Source organism: Brachyistius frenatus, unplaced genomic scaffold (assembly GCF_029030835.1).
Source record: "Brachyistius frenatus isolate BFR_SWC_R1_liver_20210118 unplaced genomic scaffold, ASM2903083v1 Contig_60, whole genome shotgun sequence".
In the NCBI taxonomy this organism is placed as follows: Eukaryota; Metazoa; Chordata; class Actinopteri; family Embiotocidae; genus Brachyistius; species Brachyistius frenatus.
This window is the reverse complement of record NW_027210659.1, coordinates 1,876,073-1,898,584: the sequence shown is the minus strand read 5'-3', so window position 1 is coordinate 1,898,584 and position 22,512 is coordinate 1,876,073. Positions and strand designations below refer to the sequence as shown.

The following is a 22,512-nucleotide window of genomic DNA, read 5'->3' as shown; positions in this document are numbered from 1 at the left end:
AGCCCCGTCTACATTTCACTGATGGACTCGCGCAGCAATTTGCCTGAACAAACTTATCCCAGCTGTATGGTTAAACCTCTGGAAAACGCATCACCATGACAATTTCAGGCATGTTTGGCTTTTCAAATGGATTTTCTGAGCTGTTCCTTCCTGTAACTTGTGTTATTTGAGTCAAAATAAAAATAGAATCTAACAGACTCATGTCAGCACACCTCTCAGAGATGGCATTCACTTTATGTCTGAATGTTTTCTTTTCAGACAAGTAACACTCAGTTCAGTGGAAACCTGTCAGGAGATGAATAGCAAAGTAATACAGGCTTTAAATGTACAACAAATGACACCGCCATGTATAACTTTTCCATGAGATGGAGCAGAGGGCTCTGCCTCTGAAGGTTTTTTTTATGCTGCGGTTCTCTGGATACAAAATGGACATAAATTAAAAAAGCCTGCACATGTCTGATGGATAGCACTCAAACTTCTGGCCTTAAAGGATGTAAACAGGATCAGGATCTGGATCTGGGTTACATCATAAATACTACACCATTAACACTGTATTGATTTGGGAAGCCTGAAGGCCAAGAGGTTGGGGTGCATACCACATGGGCCGAATGCCGTCAACAGCGAATCCCTGGTTTGATTCTCAGCCAGCTGGACCTTCAGTGCATCTTATTACCCTGCTCTATTACCCCACACTTCTTGTCTGTCTTCACTGCTCTGCCTGAATGAAGGCAAAATGCCAAATAATAAAGGTTATGAATTTAATCTTTATTGTATAGGCCTGTACCTAAAAAAAAAAAGGCTAAGCTATATTTGGCAGCTAAAAACAGGCATGTGACTATATGTAAATAGGAAGATTTGAATCTCTCAGCATTCTGGTCAACTGACAATTGAAGCTACTAAAGCCAAATGGTGTACATAAGTAGAGTTTGATCCTGCTGCATTTTAAAACATATACGACCAAACAGACATGTATCAATGCATGCATTGTATGGTCAGATGTTTGTTTTTTGGGTTGAAATCTTGGACAGATCAACCAGAGAAGTTAACAGCACTCACATTATTTATTTAAAAAAATGTTGACATTATTTGCCTTTATTGAAAAAGATACAGTTGTGTGTTGACAGGAAATTAGGGAAGGAACAGTCACTGATCATTAAGGACTGAAAATATCAAGAAATAGTGTTGCTTAAACTATTTTGGTTTTATTTTATATTATAATATATAATATAATAATAATAATATAATATATAATAATAATAATAATATAATATTTTACATATATATATATTTATATTTATACCTAGTTTATTCCAAAAGGTGCTTTTATTATCTCACACATGTCACTTAAGAAGTGAAGTGAAATTATGCTTCTCAGTGTAATGAAGGTGGCAGAATGTGTTAACAGCAATGGTTACTGCAAAACTCAGATAGTCAATAACCCTACAACCCAATTCTCTGTGTAAACCACAGAAAACAAAAGAAAACCCCAAAATTTGACTACATATTGTTAACGAATAAGTTCATGCCATCCTTTGTCGTTGTTTCTGTGCAGCTTGTACAGGTCAAAAAAAAAAATCCAGATTAACCACCTGAAATAAATTTTAACAGTTAAAATCCACCATTTCTTCAATAAATAATTTTTCATTTCCTGTTTTCTGGATGCTACAAACTAGTTGTGTCATGTGGACATAAGAGAAAACATTTTCAAAAATATTTATAGATATTTCTTTTTACTTTACTTCACTAAAAACTTGACAACATTTGCCTCTATAACTGCCTGAAATGAAAATGAAAATATTTCATAAAAGCACAGCCACGAACAGAGACAGAGTCTTTCCATAGAAACACGATAAGTCAAGAAAAGTGTACACTGTAAGCTCACCTCTTGGAAAGGTTAGTGTAGTTTGGGTATGAACCAATCACTGACTTGGCTCAGATTATCCTGTGAATGTTCCCTTTGCTTAATGCCATAACAAAACATGAGTCTGACAAATATGACAGGCCAATCTGTTTGTGAGCAAGTCATCACAAGATTCCTGTCCAGGGTTAGAAAGTTACATACACATCAGCTCTGAGACAGAGCAGGAAAAAAAAAAGCCTTTTGAATAGAGAATGGTGGGGGGGATTTGTATTGTGAAAGGCCTGAGAGGAGAGAGGTGGGGCACTTTGACAAGCTCTTTGTGAGCAGAGGAATCACATATTAATTGCAGTGCAGGGCGGCTGCCGTTGCTGTCAGTGAACTTTCGTCTGCAGTGCCAGGTGAAATACCACAGCCTCGAATTCAACAGCTAAATACTTATCTATAGCATTGTTCTCTCAAAGTGAGTGCTGAGTCTCAAGTCAAAAGATGAAGGCTGACGTATCTGAAGGCAGCGTCTCATAGCGTTTGTCAGAAACACGTCTGTCGTTACCTTGGTAATGGGTTGAGCCTTGAAACCTGTTAAAATTGCCCACGGCTGACAAAACATACATCATCTTCTGTTTACACACTCTGATAAGAATAGCATACATTACAACAAGTGATAACCTGTATAAATACATGCACACAACACAATGTGTACGTTGAAGAATGAAGACATAAGTGACGTGTTTTACTCTTTTCAGATTGTTTTATTATCCACATGGAAAAAATGTACACCAAATGTCACATTAATCATGTTAGGAGGTTCAGTATTTGGAACAGAGCTATGCTGGGGAAAGACTTTATAAAAACACAACAGAGACAGGTGACAGAAACATGACTGTTCAGTACACAGACTACGATATGATGATAGCAGAGTTTACATAGAGGTCAAAATCCATGTGAAAATACACTGTTACATTATCTGTCGGCATTACAGGAATCTTCTCATCAAAACACTTTAACTCTCAATGTATCTATATAACAAGGCAACAAAAATGTAGAATATTTTATAGCTCACGTAAAAGGTCACTAATTATTAAATTATAACTTGTTTGTTGGATCTGTACAAAAATTTAAGTATAAAAGGTCCCAGTGTGGTTCCATGGGGTGTTATTATGGACTGCATAAAAGAATGAAGTAGCCTCCAGGTCTGAAAAGTGAATTTGGAAAATGGCCACCGGGGGCTGATTCAACAAAACCTCTTGCTCTAGTAGACTCCCATTAAAAAAGGCTAAACTCCTCTATGGAATACAAAGTATATACTATACATCTTTTCTACAAGTCAGTATGGTGTCATTAGCTAAACTTCTGTGGATCAGTGCTCTGGAAATTTCATAATCATTTAGACATTTGGCTTCAAAGAGAGGTATGTTTTTTTTTGGTTGTTTTTGGTTGTTTTTTTTTTTTTGGGGGGGGGGGCATGTCTGGTTTGACTGACATGCCAATGATGGTGGGCGTAGTGGCCTTGGGGTCTCAGTCAGATCCGCCCTCTCGTTCTTCCCCAGCTTGACCACTATGGTCACTTCCAAAAAACCAAGATGGCGATAGCCAAAATGCCAGACTTGAGTCAGCTCACAAACTAATGGGTGAGAACATGGTGGGTTGGCACTCGGGTGCTATGTGATATCTATGACTTCCTTCATTTCAGCCTGAGAGGAAATTAACTCCAAAATCAAATACTTTGTTGACTGTCTCATCATTAGGGCTCCAGCACACAGCACGACCCAGAAAATATCGTTCTTCAGAGGAACTACTGAACAAAACCCACTTTCTTTCTCAGCGCTGACTCGCCGTACACCAACAGACACATTCCTTTACAAATACAGACGGAGATGTTGTACCTTTCTTTACACCTTAACACCGCTAACCCCCCTCCTGTGCGTGTGGTTAAGATGAATTGGTCTTAACAGCTCACAGATGCTCACCGTGCGCTGATGGTGGGCAGGTATTCAGGCCTGACTACATCCCCCCGAGCTGCAGCCATTCACTGTGACAAGTTCAAAACACATGCTGGCTTTGCACTTTCAGCTTCGCCTCTGCAACAAGTTGAAAGGGCTTGAAACACATTTGGGTAAAAAGAGCCAAACTAACCATTTTGCCTTGTTTCATTCAATTCCAACCGGCAGTGAAAGACGAGGACACAACTCTATTACAGATGCCGTTAACAGCCGTGTATCAGAAGCTGTTTCTTTTTATTTTGTACTTCACAAAGATGCAGTAAAATGTTTAATGTTTGGCTTTCGGCAGCAGAACTTTCCTTTGAAATGTTTTTTAACTTTTGTGCACAGTATTTTACACAGCTTTCTTAGGCTCTAAGAATGTTTTACAAATAGATAGTTCTATACATTTCTGTGCAGTTCTGTTAATCTATCAGATGTTTCTCAAAGTGAACCGTCAAAATGGTGACTTTTGTCCATTTGGGTAAATGAGGAAATGATGTTGTTAAAGAACCATTAAGTCCTCAGAATGTGAAGGTTCACCAGAATTACAGAATAGTCTTTTCTACCTACGACCGCCATCCTTCCCTTTTCTTAAACAAGCAGATATTGCTTTAAAGCCATAACCTCAAAGATTAGTATAACATTTAGATAAATGTCTAAATGGCTATCTATTGCTGAATAAGGTAACAACAGTGGTGGTTGAGCCTCTTATGAAAGCTGCTGCATTTGCAGTATTGCAGACTGAACGAGCTGGATGTCGTGGTGCCACAGTTCGGTGATGTGTTTTTCATCACCCTGCTGTGGCTGTTCTCTCTGAGAAGGTGAATGAACCAAATGCAACAGGTTTGCTCTTTACCTCAGTGCCACAAGTATCAATCGACTGACGTATCACAAGCAACAACGTTTGGATCTTTGGGAAGAGAAGTTCAAAATCTGACCAGCAATTACTACTTTTCGCCCAAGTGAATAAAACAAAGACCCTCGAGATTGTTGCGGTAAAGAAGGTTCTTCAACTTTATCAAAGCAGTTCATTAAGCTCTTCATTTTTTGGCTGTAAAAATACTCTTTACAAACCAAGGAATTGTTCTGTCTAGTGATTGACAGTGAGTTATAGCCATTAGAAAAAAAGTGAACTGTTTCATGGTAAGTGGATCAGATAAGAACGTGTTATGGTTTATTGCTGGAGCATAGACAAACAATGTAATTTGTAGTTTAATTTAAAGGACTTGATTCTGTCAAAGCACAATGCAAAGTTGACATTTCAACAGCGTGATTAGACGTCATCTGTTGATAATCAAGCATGTGTGCATTTGTGTAATCTGTCAGAAGATATTATCAGGCAGGGTCAAGGTGTTCCTGAGATGTCGCGTTCACAAGAATGGGATGTACGCACAGACGGGGCCACCAGATGTCAGGCAGGTTGTAATATTAAACAGCGTGCTTTAACAATGAATGGCAGAACACCTGCAACAAAGGCAACTACAAAGAGGCTTCCTCTGACAGCATTTCCTCTCTTCTCAGCCTCCTACATGGCCCCCGCACCATCTTGGAAAAAGATCTTAGTGCCGTTGCTTTGGACCAGATGCTGGTCCCTCGAGAGCGCTCAAAAGCAGCTCTCGCAAATTGAGCACCGGCAGGCAGAAATTGAGGGTGGAGTGATGGAGGAGGGCACGGTGCACCTGCCCGTAAATCTTCACAAAGTTTCCCTTTCATGAGACGCACTTGAAGAGAGAAATAACAAACACTGGTCAGAGGGTCGGGGGATAAAGCACACAGAGAAAGTGGCCAGTTGGACAGGGAAGAAGTGAAGGCAAATAATTTAATGATATGACACAACAGATGGGGCCAAACTGGACTCCTCAGAGATCCAAAAGTCAACCATGCAAACACTAAACACGTTTTATTTCACGTGTGTGAGTGTGGATTGTGCTTAATGTCACATCTAATAACCTTTAAGGATGACTAACAGATGCACTGAAAACAACAATAACCTGACAAAGTCAGGGGACAATGGAAAGAACTACTGCTATGATCTCATGGTCTGCTGTTATGTGATGAAACTGCTTTAGCCTTATAATTAAGGCTAATCATAAAGTTGATGAAAACAAAAACAGTAAAAGAATGAAAAACTAGCAGTAAGCTTACAGGCTAACAGGAAGTGTGAATGAAATGTTGCTGTTTGTCTTTAAGGAAAAGAACATGGAGAACAGATGAAGAGAAATAACAACACAATGAATGAAGGATAAGAAGAAGATACCAGACCAGAGAAGAGGAGGGAGAAAATGAAAAGGGAGACAAGAGCTCAACAGGAAGAAGAAAAAGTTCCTGCTGATGCTAATATCAATAATAATTTGTATGTAATACTTAGTGTAATAAAAACTGTGCGGAAGTCTGTGTGTGGAAATACATGTAGCAACAAATCTAATGTAAACTATAACACCTTAAACAAGTCTGGGCTGTTTGAACAGGCGCTCCATCATCAGACTCAGAGATAAAATACGTGCACCACAATGTAAGCATTATTCAAATGGAACTGTGAGATAGAGAAAAAGCAAATAGCTCGCTGCCAATGTGGCTCATGTAAAACATATTACACACTCTTTGTTTGCTCACACCTGTGGAGAACAACACAGCATGTGTGTGTGTGTGTGTGTGTGTGTGTGTGTGTGTGTGTGTGTGTGTGTGTGTGTGTGTGTGTGTGTGTGTGTGTGTGTGTGTGTGTGTGTGTGTGTGTGTGTGTGTGCGTGCGCGTGTGCGTGTGTGCGTGTGTGTACTAATAATTCTAAAAAGGTCAGCGTTCGTTCATCTTCGGCATGTTCACATTCTAAATATAACTAAATACAAATATGATATTATGAATTATCAATAATATGCAGTTTTGTTCTAATGTGAGTGGTAAAAATGAGCAATAGAACTTGTGCAATAAATATCTGAGACAGAATACAACAATTTCACGTTGAAATATTTATGTGTATGTGTGTGTGTGTGTGTGTGTGTGGGGTTGTCTCATTTTACATACAGTAATATGATTTTGCTCCTGCAGGAAAAAAAAAAAGGTTTTTATTCTTGTTGTAGATGCTTCCATGTGGTATAATATGGAATTTATTAGTGAATGTGTCCTGTGGTATTTTGTATTATTATTATACAGTGTACATTAATCTTTTAATATAAATCATTTTATAATATTTCAGGGTCCTTTGACTGTCATGGTACAGAATTAGGTTTTCAGGCTAAATCTGGCATTACTAGCAGTTCTTTAGCCATTTCTGGATAAACTAAACTGCCGATAATTTTAACAATATCAAAATTAATCTACTCATTATATCCTTCTGTCAATAAACATAACTGTAAAATTATATGTTCACATTGCCAAAAACTTACAAAGTGTTACAAATATTCAAAGTGTTTATCTCCTATATTTCCAATGAGCAAAATTATATATTTATCATATTCAAACCACAATAAATTTGGGAGGTTTCATCAAGATTAAGATCTTTTTGACCTGAAAATAATTTGCACAAAGCAATCCTCGTAGAGACACCCCTTAAAAAAACATAATCACAACTATTATTAAATATCACTAGATTCTAAAACAAAGAGCAACCAACCTCAATTTCTATTTGAGTTGAATAGTACCAGAAACCAGTCTTCCTCACTTCAAAGCAGCACTTGTAAATCTATTGGGAGATTGCTAAAATGATTAGTAAATGGACTAATAATTTCATGTGGAATTAACTGGAAGCCTATTTAAAAAATAAGATTACGCTAAAATGTAAAAGGAAGGTTTGTAATGTTATTTCTTAGTATGTGGTGTTCTTGTTTCCGATTCAAAGTCAAACGTATTTAATTTTAACTTTAAAGAGACAAATAAAGCAAAACGAGATTTATCAAAAGAAAGAAGAGAGCTTCTTTGCATCTGAGAATGAATGTTCCATTGTTCAACCCATCCATTTAAAAATCTGTAGACTTTGAATAAAATGTCATGCTAGTGATTCACTTGAGCGTTTTACGGAGGGTTTCAAGGTGAATGGAAGCCACAACCACTAGTTCTTTCACTGACAAATGACTGCGGCCAAGCCCTTTCCTGGCTCAGTGAATTTGAAGGGGGTGGTGGCTTTAACCACAAAGTTAATAAGGTTTGTTTATTTGGTTAAAATTTACATCAGGAACCCTGAGCACATCCTTTATGAAGACATATAAGAAAGGGCAGAATTGTTAAGGAGGGGAAGCTCAGATCAAAGTTGAAATGAGCAGCTTTGTTTATTGATCTGTGTGGTACAGCCCATTCAAATGATGGTGGTCGGGCCTTTGAATGTCTTACAAGGTCATCAAAGTGTCATTGCTCATACATAGACAGATAGCATTGAATTTAGTTTCCAAATTTCAGTTACTAAATTTTAAATTATAGTGATACTTGATATTTATTGCCAATCCTGTTGATGCCAGATGATGTACTCGACTCACCTTATTTTTTCAAATGAATTGTTATAAATTTAAACATAGTTTCCTGCAGCACAGGTAGTCCTACACTGCTTTAACTAGTGGAGTTTAGTTGTGTAAGAGAGAGCCAACAGGCAGGTCATTTATATTCTGAGTCATTGTCTGACAGCATCAGTTTGCACAAAAGGTAGGTCTAGGAGAGATCCCAGAGAAACTTGCTGAATATATTAACATATTTCAACCCCAAAACAGGCTGGAGTTAGACGTGTTATTTCAATCTATTTGGATAAGATACACTTGATGTAAATGCAGACAAATTATGAACTACTGCACTAAACAAGAGAGAAAAAATGATATCTCCACCGATTTTAAACAAACAAGTGTCATCTAAAGACAGCTTTATCTTTTCATAATGAAAACAAAAAACAGTTTCTGATATCTAAACAATGCAAATGGAGCTTTGCTAAACTTGGGCATTATTTGCATTGCTCGCCTTTGAAACTCCACAATGGTATCATCAGACTTACTAAGTTGGTGTATGTAAATATTGGCTGTAGCTCTCAATCACTCTGGAATTGACATGTTTGTTTAGAGCTCAGTCGGTGTGGTAACTCAGGTGCTTCAGTGTGACAGCGCAGAGCTGCAAAGGTTTACTCAGGCAACTGCTGGTCACTGCCGCCATCTTGTGTTTACTTTGCAGATTGCACAGAAGAGGAACAAACTGTGGATGTTTGAGAACATTTCAGCCCTCTGGATTTCCTTCTGTCTATACTGTACTGTATTACCAAAGCAGTTTTAAAGGCACAACAACATATTGCGCAAACACTATCACATGAAGTAGCCAGACAACATGTTTACTTTGGCTTAATTACTAAATCAAAACATTATATATGTGTTTCTTTTTTCACATAAATCTCTAAACAGTGTGATCGACATGAAAACATCAACATACAAGGATTTGGCATTGCTGGCATGACAGCAGTTCCTCCCAGATCACACCCAGAAATATAAAAACAATCTGTAAATTGACATATTAATGTATACTTTTAGTATGTTGGCATTTAGCTGGTTGATGAACTAGTTACCTTTTTGCAACAAACAACAGTGGAACAACTAACAGGAGCGGAAGAAGTGGTCAGATCTTTTAATTAAGTAAAAGTAGCTTTACTGCAATGTAAAATTGTATGTAAAATATGTGACAAATTATTATAAGAAGCATGCACCTTAGGTATCCCTGTTAAAGTGCTTATTATGCAACATTTAACAGTCCACCGTGTTATGTTAGTGGCCTAATATTGTGCTATACAGATGCAATGTTTAATCTATTAAAACACATCTTATTTTATAATCTTGATGTAGGCAGTGTATGTTAAATTGCAAATGCAAAGTAGCTAACTGGTGACTTTGTAGAACAGTAGTGGGACAACCATTAGGTAGGTAGGTAGGTAGGTATATACTTTATTAATCCCCGAGGGGAAATTTTTTAATTAACATAAAGTAAAGTAAAAGATAACTATAGGTCACATTCCAGGTGAGCCATATGTACAGTAACTAACTTCAATTATTACTTTGAGTTTGACAAGAAAAGTAAATGAATAATTTTTTTTAATTTCCCCACAGTTTAAAGAAGGAAGAGTATTTTGTCTAATTTTCTTTCAAGATCTCTTTCCCAACTGCACCGGTGCTTATCAAAGCATTTACATATCTGTCATCGCGATGTTAAAATGTTAAATTCATCACAGCTGATGCTCCAAACAAGATCTGCGAGTTCGTATCAAACTTCTTCATGAGCTTAATCTCATCCGCCTGCAGTCACGGCCACACAGAAAGTTACAGCAAAGGTTACAGCGTCCCAAAAAAAACACCATAAAATGATTGACACGGATTTAGCCAATCACAGGTACAGGTAGGCGGGACTTCCGGTGACAGTGACAAATCAGTAATGGCGACACAGGGAAAACTTAAACATGTCAGCAAAACAACACCGAGGGGGAGTGAACTTATGGACAGCAGTCATATTTTGAAGAAACATTATAATAATTCCTTCTAGTTGTGTGCAGTTTGAGTTCAACCGAAAAGGTAAAATGACTAACGGCGTTTCGTATTTGATAACCGATGTCATGTAACTGCTCGACGTCCTGCTAACTGTCCAAACTTTCTAACGTGGACAAACAGTCAGCGCCGCCCGGGCTAGCTAGCAGGGCGTGCAAGCTAACGTCGGCTAGTTAGCTTGGAGCTAAGTTCCCAACGACCGCCTAAAGCATCCGGATGATGCGCTTTGTCAAACCGGCTGTTTCCAAATGTTCCGCGAAAGTACAATTGTTCATCTTAAGCTGCCGAACAGGTCGTGCCAGGAGCTCGACTTCCACCGTAACTTTGATTTTGTCTGCACATCCGCGATGGCCACCAGTTTTTGGGGAAGCCATGATCCGATCCGAGTTCGTCCAGTGATCTGAACCGAGCTAACGTCACTCACTGTACGGACGCGGTCCGAGAACAACACGACGCTGCGGCCCGCTGACTTTACAGCGAGTATTTATTACTCTGTGATTCTTGTCTGTGATTCATTTATCTGTGGTAGCGTTGCCATGGCGGTTTACAACGACGTGCGTATACGGCATACGCCTATTATTATTATTATTATTTGTTTGTTCATCGTGTACCTTAAATGTGATGGATGTTGTTACTCTGGGCATTTTTAGTTCATAGTGAAGCTTCGTAATACATTTACTGATGTCACGTGGTAAGATGTCCACTCTCCTATGACAGGACCTGCCTATGATTTAAGTACATTTATGCATTTACTGAAAAAGTAATACTTTCGCAAGGTATGCTTTAACTTCAATAATAACATGATTGTGTGTACAAAGTTAATAAACTTTTAGAGCTATAATCTTTATAAACCACTTGAAGCTTTCTTTAGATGTCACTTGAAGCAGTTTTTTTTCCCACTGTATAGTGCTTGACATGTAAATGTTATTGAAATGCCACATAACTAGAAGCACTTATATACCCTATAATCCTGTCCACGAAAACAGCCATGTGGTAACGTGTACCTCATTTGTAGTTTGTCATAATCAATTTCAATTAATACGACCACACAGGAGTTTATTTAACCCAGTGGGTCATTAGGAGCCTCTTTTTTTATGCGCATCATCAAACATTGTTTATACACTAAATTAAGCTTGAAAAAACCCAGAAAGGCAGTCAATATAAACAACAGCTTGCATATTGTAAGGCATTACATTTTCTGACAGTATTGGTTGTGTATTGTTTGTGTGGCATTGAACTGATTGTCTTCCCTGTGTTTTCTCCTGCAGCTGTCTGGTGTCCCCTCAGTTATTCAGTAGATGTCCACCCCTTCGGACACATCAGGTGGTATGTCCCATCCTGGCCCCTCTCCTGGGGCAGGTCTGTCCCCAGGGCCGATCTTGGGCCCCAGCCCTGGGCCAGATCCCTCACCAAGCTCTGTTCACAGCATGATGGGTCCCAGCCCCGGACCAGGAACACCCAACACACCTCATGGCATGCAGGGCCAGGGACAAAGTGAATACTCTCAGGATGGCATGTACACAATGCACAAGGTAACATGACGTTATTACTGTTAAGTGTCTGTTGGTGTCACTGCTGCACAAAGAAAGAGATGCAGTAGTTTTTATATCACCGTGAGGGCTGGTTATTACAGTCATTACTATATTTATATAAAATAGGAATATTTTGATTTTTATGTTTCTATATGACAAAAAATGTCAGTGGAGTTATACTTGTTGTTAGTCATTTTTCAAAAATGTCAAGACATGACGAATTTCTTAATAAATTAAACACAAAAGTAAAAAAAAAAAAAAAGAAATAGGTAAAAAGTTAACTTTCTCCACCATAAAACAATTTGTGAAAGACAGAAGAGGCAATACATCACTCCCAGTGTTCTTTCACAAATTGTTTTGAGATTTCATATAATGTATTGTGTTTGTGATGACTTTTGCATTTTGTCTCTGGAGTACTGAAGCTATTTTATACGTGCGATGTTCGCTTGACAAACAATTTTTTTTACCATAGTTACACTAGACATCTCTGTTTGAGGTAGAAAATGTGTTGTGTACAACGCATACAATATATCTGAATCTTAAATATATTTTCCGTTCACAGCCCATGGAGGGAATGAATGACAAGACGATGGCAGAGGCAATGCACTTTGGTCACATGAAAGGTGTGGGGATGAGAGCTCTCCATAGTGGCATGGGGCCTCCTCAGAGTCCTATGGACCAGCACAGCCAAGGTATCGTATTCCTCTGCTACTAAATTTGCTTGGTTTGTTTTACTAATTTCACTTCGTAGTCGGGCCACCTTTCTGCTTAGTAACTTTAAACCTTGATCTGTGTTTTAAGGGAGTAGTTCTCAACCTTTCTGGCTTGTGACACCTTAAAAATAATCCGCCGTCACATGTTGCATTTATCTACAGAATATAACCAGTGTGGGTGAAAAGTTAATCAGTATTTTTACGGTTCTGTTTCTAATACTTTTGGTGCTAATTACAATAAGAAGAGAGAGAGTCTGATCAGCCAGTTTTAGTTATTGGTGCACAGACAAACATATCAGGATTGAACAGTAGAGATCAGTGAGTGAGATCAACTGAACACAAATAAATCGTTCATAATTTTTTTCATGCGAACCTGAATCCTCTGTGTTTGTCTCTCATGATCACTCTGCTATGTCACCATGCCCTCCAGATTTTGCCTATCCTCCCTAATTTCCTGTTTTCTTACCAAACCTTGGTTCTCATGGCGATTCTGCACAGAAACTGATAGACCCAGAACCTTTTTCTTGCTGATATTTTCAGCAAGCCTTTCATTTTTTGTGTTGTCACAATACAAAAGGTATAGGTATATATGTGCTTGACAGCAAGTAGATGTACTTTATATAACAATATGCACTTATGAAAAGAATATTACATTATATTACTTTGTGTGATATTATATTACAGTGTCCCAGTATGACCGGACTTATGCTGGATATATGCTTTTAACATGGAAATCTCCCACACCAGATTATCCAAATGGGGATTATTCCTTTTCATAGAGCGCTTTATTTGTTATTTATGTTCAATGCGGTAAAACAATTAATCAACAAGAGAAGGTGCAATGATTTGAGTAAAATCTAAAACAAATAGTTTTATGTCAGCAAAGTTCTTGGTAATCTTGCAACCCCTAACTTTTATTAATTTTCTCGCTGACCCTTAGGATGTCAACCACTGATTGAAGTTTGGGTATGTATAACCATTAAAACCTCTTTCTGTCTGCTTTAGGATACATGTCCCCCCACCCTTCCCCCATGGGAGTCCATGAGCATGCTTCTAGTCCAATGTCAGGTGGTGGAGGTGGACCTACACCCCCCCACATTCCTTCGTCCCAGTCAGGCCCTATGATATCTATGGATCCCCAAGGAGGCATGTCCAGCATGGGCCAGCAGGGACGGGGACCTTCCGCATTTAGTCCGGTCCAGCTGCAGCAGCTCAGAGCTCAGATTCTGGCCTACAAGATCCTGGGCCGTGGGCAGCCGCTGCCTGAAAACCTCCAGCTGGCTGTACAGGGCAAAAGGAGCCTACCCACAATGCAACAACAGCAACAACAGCAACAACAGCAACAACAGCAGCAGCAGCAGCAGCAGCAACAACAACAACAACAACAACAACAACAGCAGCAGCAGCAGCAACAGCAGCAGCAGCAGCAACAGCAGCCGGCCCCTAGTGCTAGTCCTTATAACAGGCCTCCAGGTAAGATTACGTTTTACATGAGTACAAACTAATATGATGTTGGTTGCTTCATTATGAAAGTGTTTTCAGATTGTTGTTGCTACGGTGCATCGTCTGAACCTCAATAATTAAAGATAAAGCAGAGTTAGAATTGTGTTTTTGTTTGACATTTTGGTCTTTCTTGACACTTTAGTGTAAAACTCAGTGATGGGTATGAGGAGCATTAATAAAAAATATTGTATCAATTCATCTACAGATACATTTTTTTATAATTACGTGAATAATCACTAAGTCTCAAGAAAACGGTTGAAAACAGCCATCATAATTCCATTGAGCTTATGTTGACATACAGATAAGTTGGGTCTGAATAAGAGAGCAGAACGTAAATATGTTCCGTTCACAACAATATAAAACAAAGAAAAGCTGCGATCTTTTAATGTGGAGTGTTTGTCTTCAGAAAATGAACAAAACAAGATAATAAAATCACTTTTGTCCAACTGTAGCTACGATCCCATCACCTGCTCACATCAGAGGTTTGGAGAGAGTTTTGCCTTGCAATTTGAAAATGATATAGATGAATTATTAAATATAAATGGTTACTCTGTTAAAAGGTATGCCAATGGCACCTATGGGTGGCCCCCAATCAAGTCCCTGCCCCGCCCCGGCCATGCAAGGACACAATCAAAGCACAGGACCCAAACCTTGGACCGATGGTAAGCACTGTAAAACGCGATATGGTCGTGTGTGTGTGGTAGAATGAACTGTATGTTTAAATGAACACCAAAGTGAACTGCATCGGGTTGCAGCTGTTTATTCCACACATTATAATCCAGCAGGTGTGTGAAAGAGAAAGGTTTTTGCCCCACAAGGCTCCAGCCAGTTGTTTGATGTATAGTTTTACTTCAGATTCTCATTTAAAGGACAGTGAATTAAATTCTCTCAAGCTGCACGACATAGTGTAGAAAGATGCTGCAATCCAAGGTTGCAGCATCTTTCCACACTGGCTTTGAAGTTATCGCTGTGTTGTTAAACGAGACACAAATCCTAACTGGGAGACGGACTTCAGTGACAGCACAGACATTTGGGCATAATTCTATTATAATGTTGGTTCTATAGTGACAAAAAAGGCTCAATTGAGTCAGCAAAAAGCCAAGTCAGTTCTTCTTCACTGAAGCAGGTCTTTCCAGCTCTTTTTTTCTCTTGTGGCATTTCAAATTCATTTTCTGATTTCCAACCAGTTTAAAGGATCATAGCTTTCTTTGAAATGAAAGGATTGATTGACCTCTAAAGTAAAATTTTATTCATGAAAACATTTCTAGTTGTCTGTAAGTCTCTAAATATACTGCCACAGCGATTTCTCATTCAAACGACACCTCTGCAGCAGTCTTGATGTTCTTTATCGATCTTGTTCCTTGAAAGAGGAACATCAGACTTTAATGATTGGTAATAATTCATATTCATGAGTCGCCTGAGTTTAGGCCTTTCTTGTGTTGTAATGACTAGAGCTGAAAAGCCAATGAAATAACAGAGTAGACTTATTAAATAAACAAAAAGATGTATGGTATATGTTTTTGAATCAAGTTAAACTAGAGATGGTCATTTAGAATCATCGAGAATCAAAATGTAACTGTGGAAGAGATCAAAATTCATACATACTGAACAGCATACAGATTGAACCAGCAGCTCTCTAACCATGTCAGCGACTAGAGGTTCAGTAAAGTAAGCCTGCAGTCGTGTAGGGCCGAGTACCTTTTTTCATCTTTCTTCAAACATGAATGTGTTCGGCACTTTTGCAGTGCTCTCAGCTCCTGGAGTCGTGTTTGACATTTTTAAATAGTGTTTCTTTTTTACTTCATGCTTTCATGCACTTCGCTGCACACAACACTCTGAGGTTTTGGTTCCTGTCTTTTGTCCTCCATGTAAGAAAACCATATTTAATGTAGACCAGGTGTCTCCAACCTTTTTCCCTCTGAGAGATCCTTTGACAAAATGAAAGCGTCCGAGAGATACTTGTGTTTATTAACATTTATTACCACAGCTGAGCTCCACCAAATCAGCTGAATAAGTATCTGTTGTGTAACCAATAACAAACTGATACTCAACCAGTGCAAACGAGTACAAATGCTGAAAGAGAGCTAACTATTGTTGTAACGTCAGTAGTTTAGAGTTAAGTTACTGTCATCACAGTGCTGTGACTAATTGGTGACTGCAAAGACACTGCATCATGGTTTCCCATGATGACCTTCAAATTGAAAGCATGGCGTCAGAAGTCCTGTCGACTTCTAAACAGAAGGGACTCTTTTCCCACCAAATAACATTTTTCATGCACATAACTGTGCTGCTCACGACCCACCTGAGCAGCACGGGTAAGCAGACCCTCAGCAGTACTCGAGCTGTGTTTGGCTGATAGTTGAGGAAAAGCTGAGCTCACAGTGGCCGGCTAAGACCGTGTAAACAAACTGGTGTCGGCCATTGTAAGTTAAGGACAGAGAGTTTTGTTCACATTCGTGTTGAAGAGCAAGGACTTGCTCATTGACAGCTTCAGCCTCCACACTGCAGCTACAGCTAATGGCTAACAGGATAATGGTAACCTAGCGGACTGATTGATTGGGTGAATGAGAGTGAGGCAGCAGGGGTGTGTTTCACTCAGTAGCCGGTCCCCTCATGCCATTTATTTATAGTGTGCATTGCATTCTAAAATGAAAGTTTTACCAACACAAAAGACCACAAAGTGGACACTTTTCTCAGCAGAATCTTCTTGATGCGGTGAACCACGGCGCTCAAAAGCTGCCAGTACCAGGATCAATTTCAGCAAGTGAGACCTGGGCGGGCAGGATAAAGTGTGAATGTAGCTATACATAATTATGATCCACATTTCACGATAAAGATGATTTATGCTGTCGTTCAAGGAAAATAGAAGGAATTTTGTGTCGATACTTTTTTCGAACTGTAGTGACAGAAATATGCTGCAAATAAAAAATAAGGAGCTTTTCAACCAGATATGGAGGGTGAAGGAGAACACTATGAATCCTCGGTAATTTACATAATAATTAATTAACAAATTACAAAAGTACATGAAAACAGACAAAAAAGGTAATGCTTAGAATGTATTATTGCAGCAGCAAAAGGCACGGTGAAAAAAAAATGTTGGTTGACCTAAATTACTGTATGTCTGGTGCTCCTAAAGGAATAATTTTGGCGCACCGATGTAAAAATAAAAAGTTAGTGAAAAACCATGACACAAAAATCCAAGATACGCAAAGAGAAAAGGGTAACTCCCACTCGGGTCAATTTAAAACTGACTAGATACAAATATTAGATAGTCAAAACATCAACAGTTCCTGGCAGCCCTTCTGACATTAAATTAGTCCCGGGTGAAGGACAAGATTCAGAGTGATTCAAAGAAGAAGACATTCGAGTGTGTGTGTGTGTGTGTGTGTGTGTGTGTGTGTGTGTGTGTGTGTGTGTGTGTGTGTGTGTGTGTGTGTGTGTGTGTGTGTGTGTGTGTGTGAAAATGAAACACGAACTGTAATCGTTCTGAGGAAACCCTGGTTGAAGTGTATCTGCCTACTTGAGTGTGATACCATCATGAATATCTCATATCATTGTCCTTCAAAAATGAATTAGAATTTTCCTCTCAAAAATCAAAGCAACTTCATAAAGTAAAGAATATAAAAAGCTTTCATTACAACAGCTACAAATGTAAAATCCAAACCTACACGTATCAACATACCAGTCTTCATCTGTTTCAGAAACCGAGAGGAACACTGGTGTCTGGTTAAAAGATTTTTAGAATTTGCAAAACATGTGCTAAAGAAAAGTGAGGATCCTTTTAGACATAATGCCATGAGTATTTTTTTTATAAATCATTATGGCACACAAAGAGCAGGAAAAACTAAAACTAAAAAATACAGTTTACACCACACCAACAAGGAGACGGTGTAACATCTCATGACAAACAACTCTGTACTTGCGTTTTAGATGCTGGTTATTCGTGGCCGGATGTAACTTGTAGCATCATAATACATGAATGAGTGTAGTGATCGTGATTTACTTTCAATAGATGCATTTTTAGTGGTGATAAAACAGCAAAAAACATGAACAAACCAGAGGGTCAAGTACTTGAAGGTGCCCTTAGGTGCTTCAACGAAAGGCTTCTGTCATACAGACACAACTGTTCCTCCAGTAAACTGATGAGGTGATCTTCTTCCATCCCAAATTCTGCCATTTTATTCAGCTGACAAGGATCAGCTTGTAACTGTGACCAGCTGACTTTCCTATGAGCTGATTGGCTGTCGCCTTACATTGTAAAACTGCCCATTGGGGACCTGACAAGCGGAGTCACAGGTGACACCATTAGCTCAGTTAAGGCCATATCACTCTGATTCTACCTCCAACTTTATAAGAACGTTTCGTCTCATTGGGATTCTTTGGTCTGAACTGGGCTTTAAGTTGTCTCAATGACTTCTGTCTCTGTGATATCCTGTTCTGACTCCACGGTGTGGGCTCAGTCAAGGGAATATATCCCCAGCCACAGGCTTTCTTCTTCTTGCTGCTGAAACATACTTCTTATAGTTCAACGACTCAGGGTACAGCTGGAGTTGTGGTCGTGCCGCGGGACGAAGTTGGGACCAATCACACGCCTACCTGATGGGTTTTAGTTGCAGACGTACACATGCATAGTATATCCAACTGAGGAAAACTTGTCAGTATTTTTTTTTTCCATTTTGAGGATGGAGAATTGACACAAAAACTGACCAAGCCTTTGCTCTCCAGGTCATGGTGGTGAAAACCAAGCCAATGCACAGAAGCACCTCACCCCTGTTCCAAGCGGTCGCCCGTCGCCTGCGCCGCCTCAGACCTCCGGCGTGTCGGCCGGGCCCATGCCCGGCGGTTCAGCCCCCCCTCAGCCTCCCGGGCAGCAGGTGTCCCCGATGCTCCAGATGCAGAAGCAGAACCGCATCACGCCGATCCAGAAGCCCCAGGGCTTGGACCCGGTGGGGATTCTGCAGGAGAGAGAGTACAGGTATTTGTCACATGATCAGTGCTGATCTCACCTTACTTCATAGGAGCACTTACTGCACATACAGTCCATAAACACGTCCTCCTACCGCTGACATTTAACCACGAAAACAGTCATTAAACGACATTTTTGCTTCTGCACTTCATCCCTTACCTGCTGATATGTAAAGTTACAAAGTGATACTTTGATCACAGTGGTGGGTGGGTGGGGGAGAGGAGAGGAGGAGGAGGGGGTGGTGGGGGCAGCTTACATGTGAAGTAACAATATGAAAATGATTTTGTGTTGAAGCCCTCCAACACGAGGTGCTGTGCATACACAATCACAGCTCACTGCGCTGCCCTTTGATATCCACATGCTGCATCATTTTCTGAAGACAGAGATGGGTAAGGGAGATATGAGGAAAGCGGCACAGACTTTAATCTTGCCCTGACCCTCTGGCTCGTTTCTCTTTTTATCATTTCAAGGCTGTTGTTTTGAAGATTTCTCCTTCGTGTTCTCAGATCACCCTTGTACTACGATATTAATTATCCTCCCTACAGGAAGTCACTGCGTTCGGCTGACCAATAGTGACTTCGTGTGTCAGTCATGCAGCATTCAACTGACCAATGGTGCAAGTTTGATCCCTCACTCAGAAATTTGTTTTACAGGACTTTGCCTGCTGTTGCGGTTCAGCCAGACATATTTTATTTATGTTCTTTTTTTTCATCTCGGTTAAGAGTCTCCGTTAAAGTGAAGATAGCATTTGTGGACACTTTCACCAGTTATGTTAAAGCCACATAGAGGATTTTATTAATGGCCAAGATGTCGACCTCAAAGAGGCTTCCTCTCTTCACCTCATCCATTCCATTCGGTCATCTCAACATTGCCTCTGTGAAACTATTGAAAAAAATAGAAACATTGGTATCGCAACATTATGATCATTTATTATTTAACATCTCAGCACCTGAGTAGTTGTATAAATATAAAAATGTCCGAGGTTATTCAGGACAGGGAGGAGGACAGAGAGGAGAACAGAGAGGAGGACAGAGAGGAGGACAGAGAGGAGGACAGAGAGGAGAACAGGGAGGAGGACAGGGAGGAGGACAGAGAGGAGGACAGGGAGGAGGACAGGGAGGAGGACAGAGAGGAGGAAAGAGAGGAGAGGCTGCAGCACTAGTAACTCCAATGAGATGCTCCATGTGGAGAGTTTGTTTTGTAGTGATTATTTTGGACTTTGTCAAACTTCCGAGGTGAAGTTTTTTTATTCAGCTTGAATTGCATTTTTTAGTTGGAAACACTGCCATGTTTATATTAACTCTGTCCCATAAAAACTTGGCTAAATTACTATGTAGTTCGTTGTGGTGACAAACATAATCCCTGCCTGGATTTAGTACATAGGTAATGTGTTTTTGTCCCATGTTTTAGTCCAGTATGCTTTAGTTTGACTAAACGTCTTCTTAATGTCCCCCAGACTGCAGGCTCGGATTGCACATCGAATCCAGGAACTGGAGAGTCTGCCGGGCTCCCTGCCTCCTGACCTCAGGACTAAAGCCACAGTGGAGCTCAAGGCTCTGCGTCTTCTTAACTTCCAGCGGCAGGTACACAACAGCTGCCATGTTTCATGTTTCATGGGACCGCATAAATATAAAGCCATACCTGGAATGATTAAGGGAATGAGTTTGCTGTTGTTATCAGCGGGTCAGGAGGGCGTTAGGAGAGCTACATACATGAGGTCCACAGACCATTGAATGGACACGCTACGTACAGTTTATCCCACACGTTGACAATTTGCTTGTAGTGGTAGTCGGCTGACTGCAGAGACTCATGTAGTTTCGAGGGGTAGAGAGTAGCTTCTGTAGCACACACACACACACACACACACACACACACACACACACACACACACACACACACACACACACACACACACACACACACACACACACACACACACACACACACACACACACACACACACACACACACGAAATACAAGAGAAAGTCAAAACCTTGTCTATGGCTAAGCCATGTATGAAATTCTAGTGGGCTTGTGATTTGAAACGAGGGCTTTTAATTTGAAACCGATACAGGAAGTCACTGCATTCGGCTGACCAATAGTGACTTCGTGTGTCAGTCGTGCAGCATTCAACTGACCAATGGTGCAAGTTTGATCCCTCACTCAGAAATTTGTTTTACAGGACTTTGCCTGCTGTTGCGGTTCAGCCAGACATATTTTATTTATGTTCTTTTTTTTCATCTCGGTTAAGAGTCTCTGCTGTGTTTTGTTTCCTCTGACGGTTCCGCTAGTTTCTCTCCTCTCCTCTGCTCACTGTGTGTTTCCTGAAGGGTTACACTCATAGCAGTGCAGAGCAGAGACATTTAAAGTCAAGATATTTGTCGAATGAAAGACACTTTCACTAGTTATGTTAATGTAAGTGCAATAAAAGCCACATAGAGGATTTTATTAATGGCCAAGATGTCGACCTCAAATGGCTGACTTCTCCAGATAGCAAAATGAAGTGCTGCGGGATTTGGTTGGATTGCATATTGGTTTTGGATTACTACCTCTAGACTTAATAATATTTATTATTTAGTCTTATGAAGTTCACCCGCATCTGCTTTAATAAAATAACTTCCCAGATGTTTTTTAATTGGTCATTTTAGGTCATTTGAGCTGCAGTTTTATGAATTATTTTCAGTTATGCCTACTGTTCAGATGCTAACTGTCAATATTTAACATGTACAGTTTAATTAATATAAACATACTTGGAAACGGAATGTAATTTGTAATGTGTGAATGTCTCCAGCTGAGGCAGGACGTGGTGGCCTGTATGAGGCGCGACACGACCCTGGAGACAGCCCTCAATTCAAAGGCCTACAGGCGCAGCAAGCGGCAGACGCTGAGGGAGGCCCGCATGACGGAGAAGCTGGAGAAGCAGCAGAAGCTCGAGCAGGAGAAGAAGCGAAGACAGAAGCATCAGGTGAATCACACTAGAGTTCATTTCACGATTCACAAGGAGCGGCGGAGGCGGAGTTTTAAAGGCTTCGGAACAAAACTGAACAGTACTTTCTCGACCTTTTAATTTTGGTTGTGGAAAATTTGCAGTGACATGAAAGTGTTCGAAACTGACAAAGAAAGAGGACCCCGGTAACGCAGATGTTTTTCTGTCGCGTGCCACACTCTCCAAATAATACATGCACTTAAACAAGTTTTGTGATGAATGGTTTTCAGGAATATCTCAACAGCATCCTTCAACATGCGAAAGACTTCAAAGAGTATCATCGCTCAGTGTCTGGGAAAGTCCAGAAACTCACCAGAGCCATCGCCACCTGGCACACCAACACAGAGCGGGAGCAGAAGAAGGAGACGGAGAGAATTGAGAAGGAGAGGATGAGGAGACTTATGGTAAGGACTTGAAATCCAAATCACTTTTTTTTTTTTTAAATTTATGAAATGTCACAACAGTCCTTGAAGGTG

General features: G+C 40.0%; 1 protein-coding gene and 1 long non-coding RNA gene across 5 annotated transcripts in view; one reads left to right on the top strand and one right to left on the bottom strand.

Moving 5' to 3' along the window:
- LOC138625223 (uncharacterized) overlaps window positions 1-22,512 on the bottom strand; it is a 417,346-nt gene that overhangs the window by 180,279 nt on the left and 214,555 nt on the right. The gene's annotated exons all lie outside the window — the stretch shown is intronic.
- smarca2 (SWI/SNF related BAF chromatin remodeling complex subunit ATPase 2) overlaps window positions 10,227-22,512 on the top strand; it is a 57,448-nt gene continuing 45,162 nt past the window's right edge. The window contains exons 1-9 of one of the 4 annotated variants that reach the window (XM_069705977.1): window positions 10,227-10,362; window positions 11,604-11,867; window positions 12,430-12,559; window positions 13,586-14,053; window positions 14,644-14,745; window positions 18,809-19,058; window positions 20,506-20,632; window positions 21,842-22,015; window positions 22,267-22,440. In XM_069705977.1, the coding sequence (XP_069562078.1) occupies window positions 11,634-11,867; window positions 12,430-12,559; window positions 13,586-14,053; window positions 14,644-14,745; window positions 18,809-19,058; window positions 20,506-20,632; window positions 21,842-22,015; window positions 22,267-22,440 (1,659 nt within the window). In that variant the 5' untranslated portion in view covers window positions 10,227-10,362; window positions 11,604-11,633. Of the gene's footprint in view, window positions 10,363-10,518; window positions 10,816-11,603; window positions 11,868-12,429; window positions 12,560-13,585; window positions 14,054-14,643; window positions 14,746-18,808; window positions 19,059-20,505; window positions 20,633-21,841; window positions 22,016-22,266; window positions 22,441-22,512 lie in introns of those variants that run through there. The other 3 variants (XM_069705979.1, XM_069705978.1, XM_069705980.1) reach the window with 3 other exon arrangements.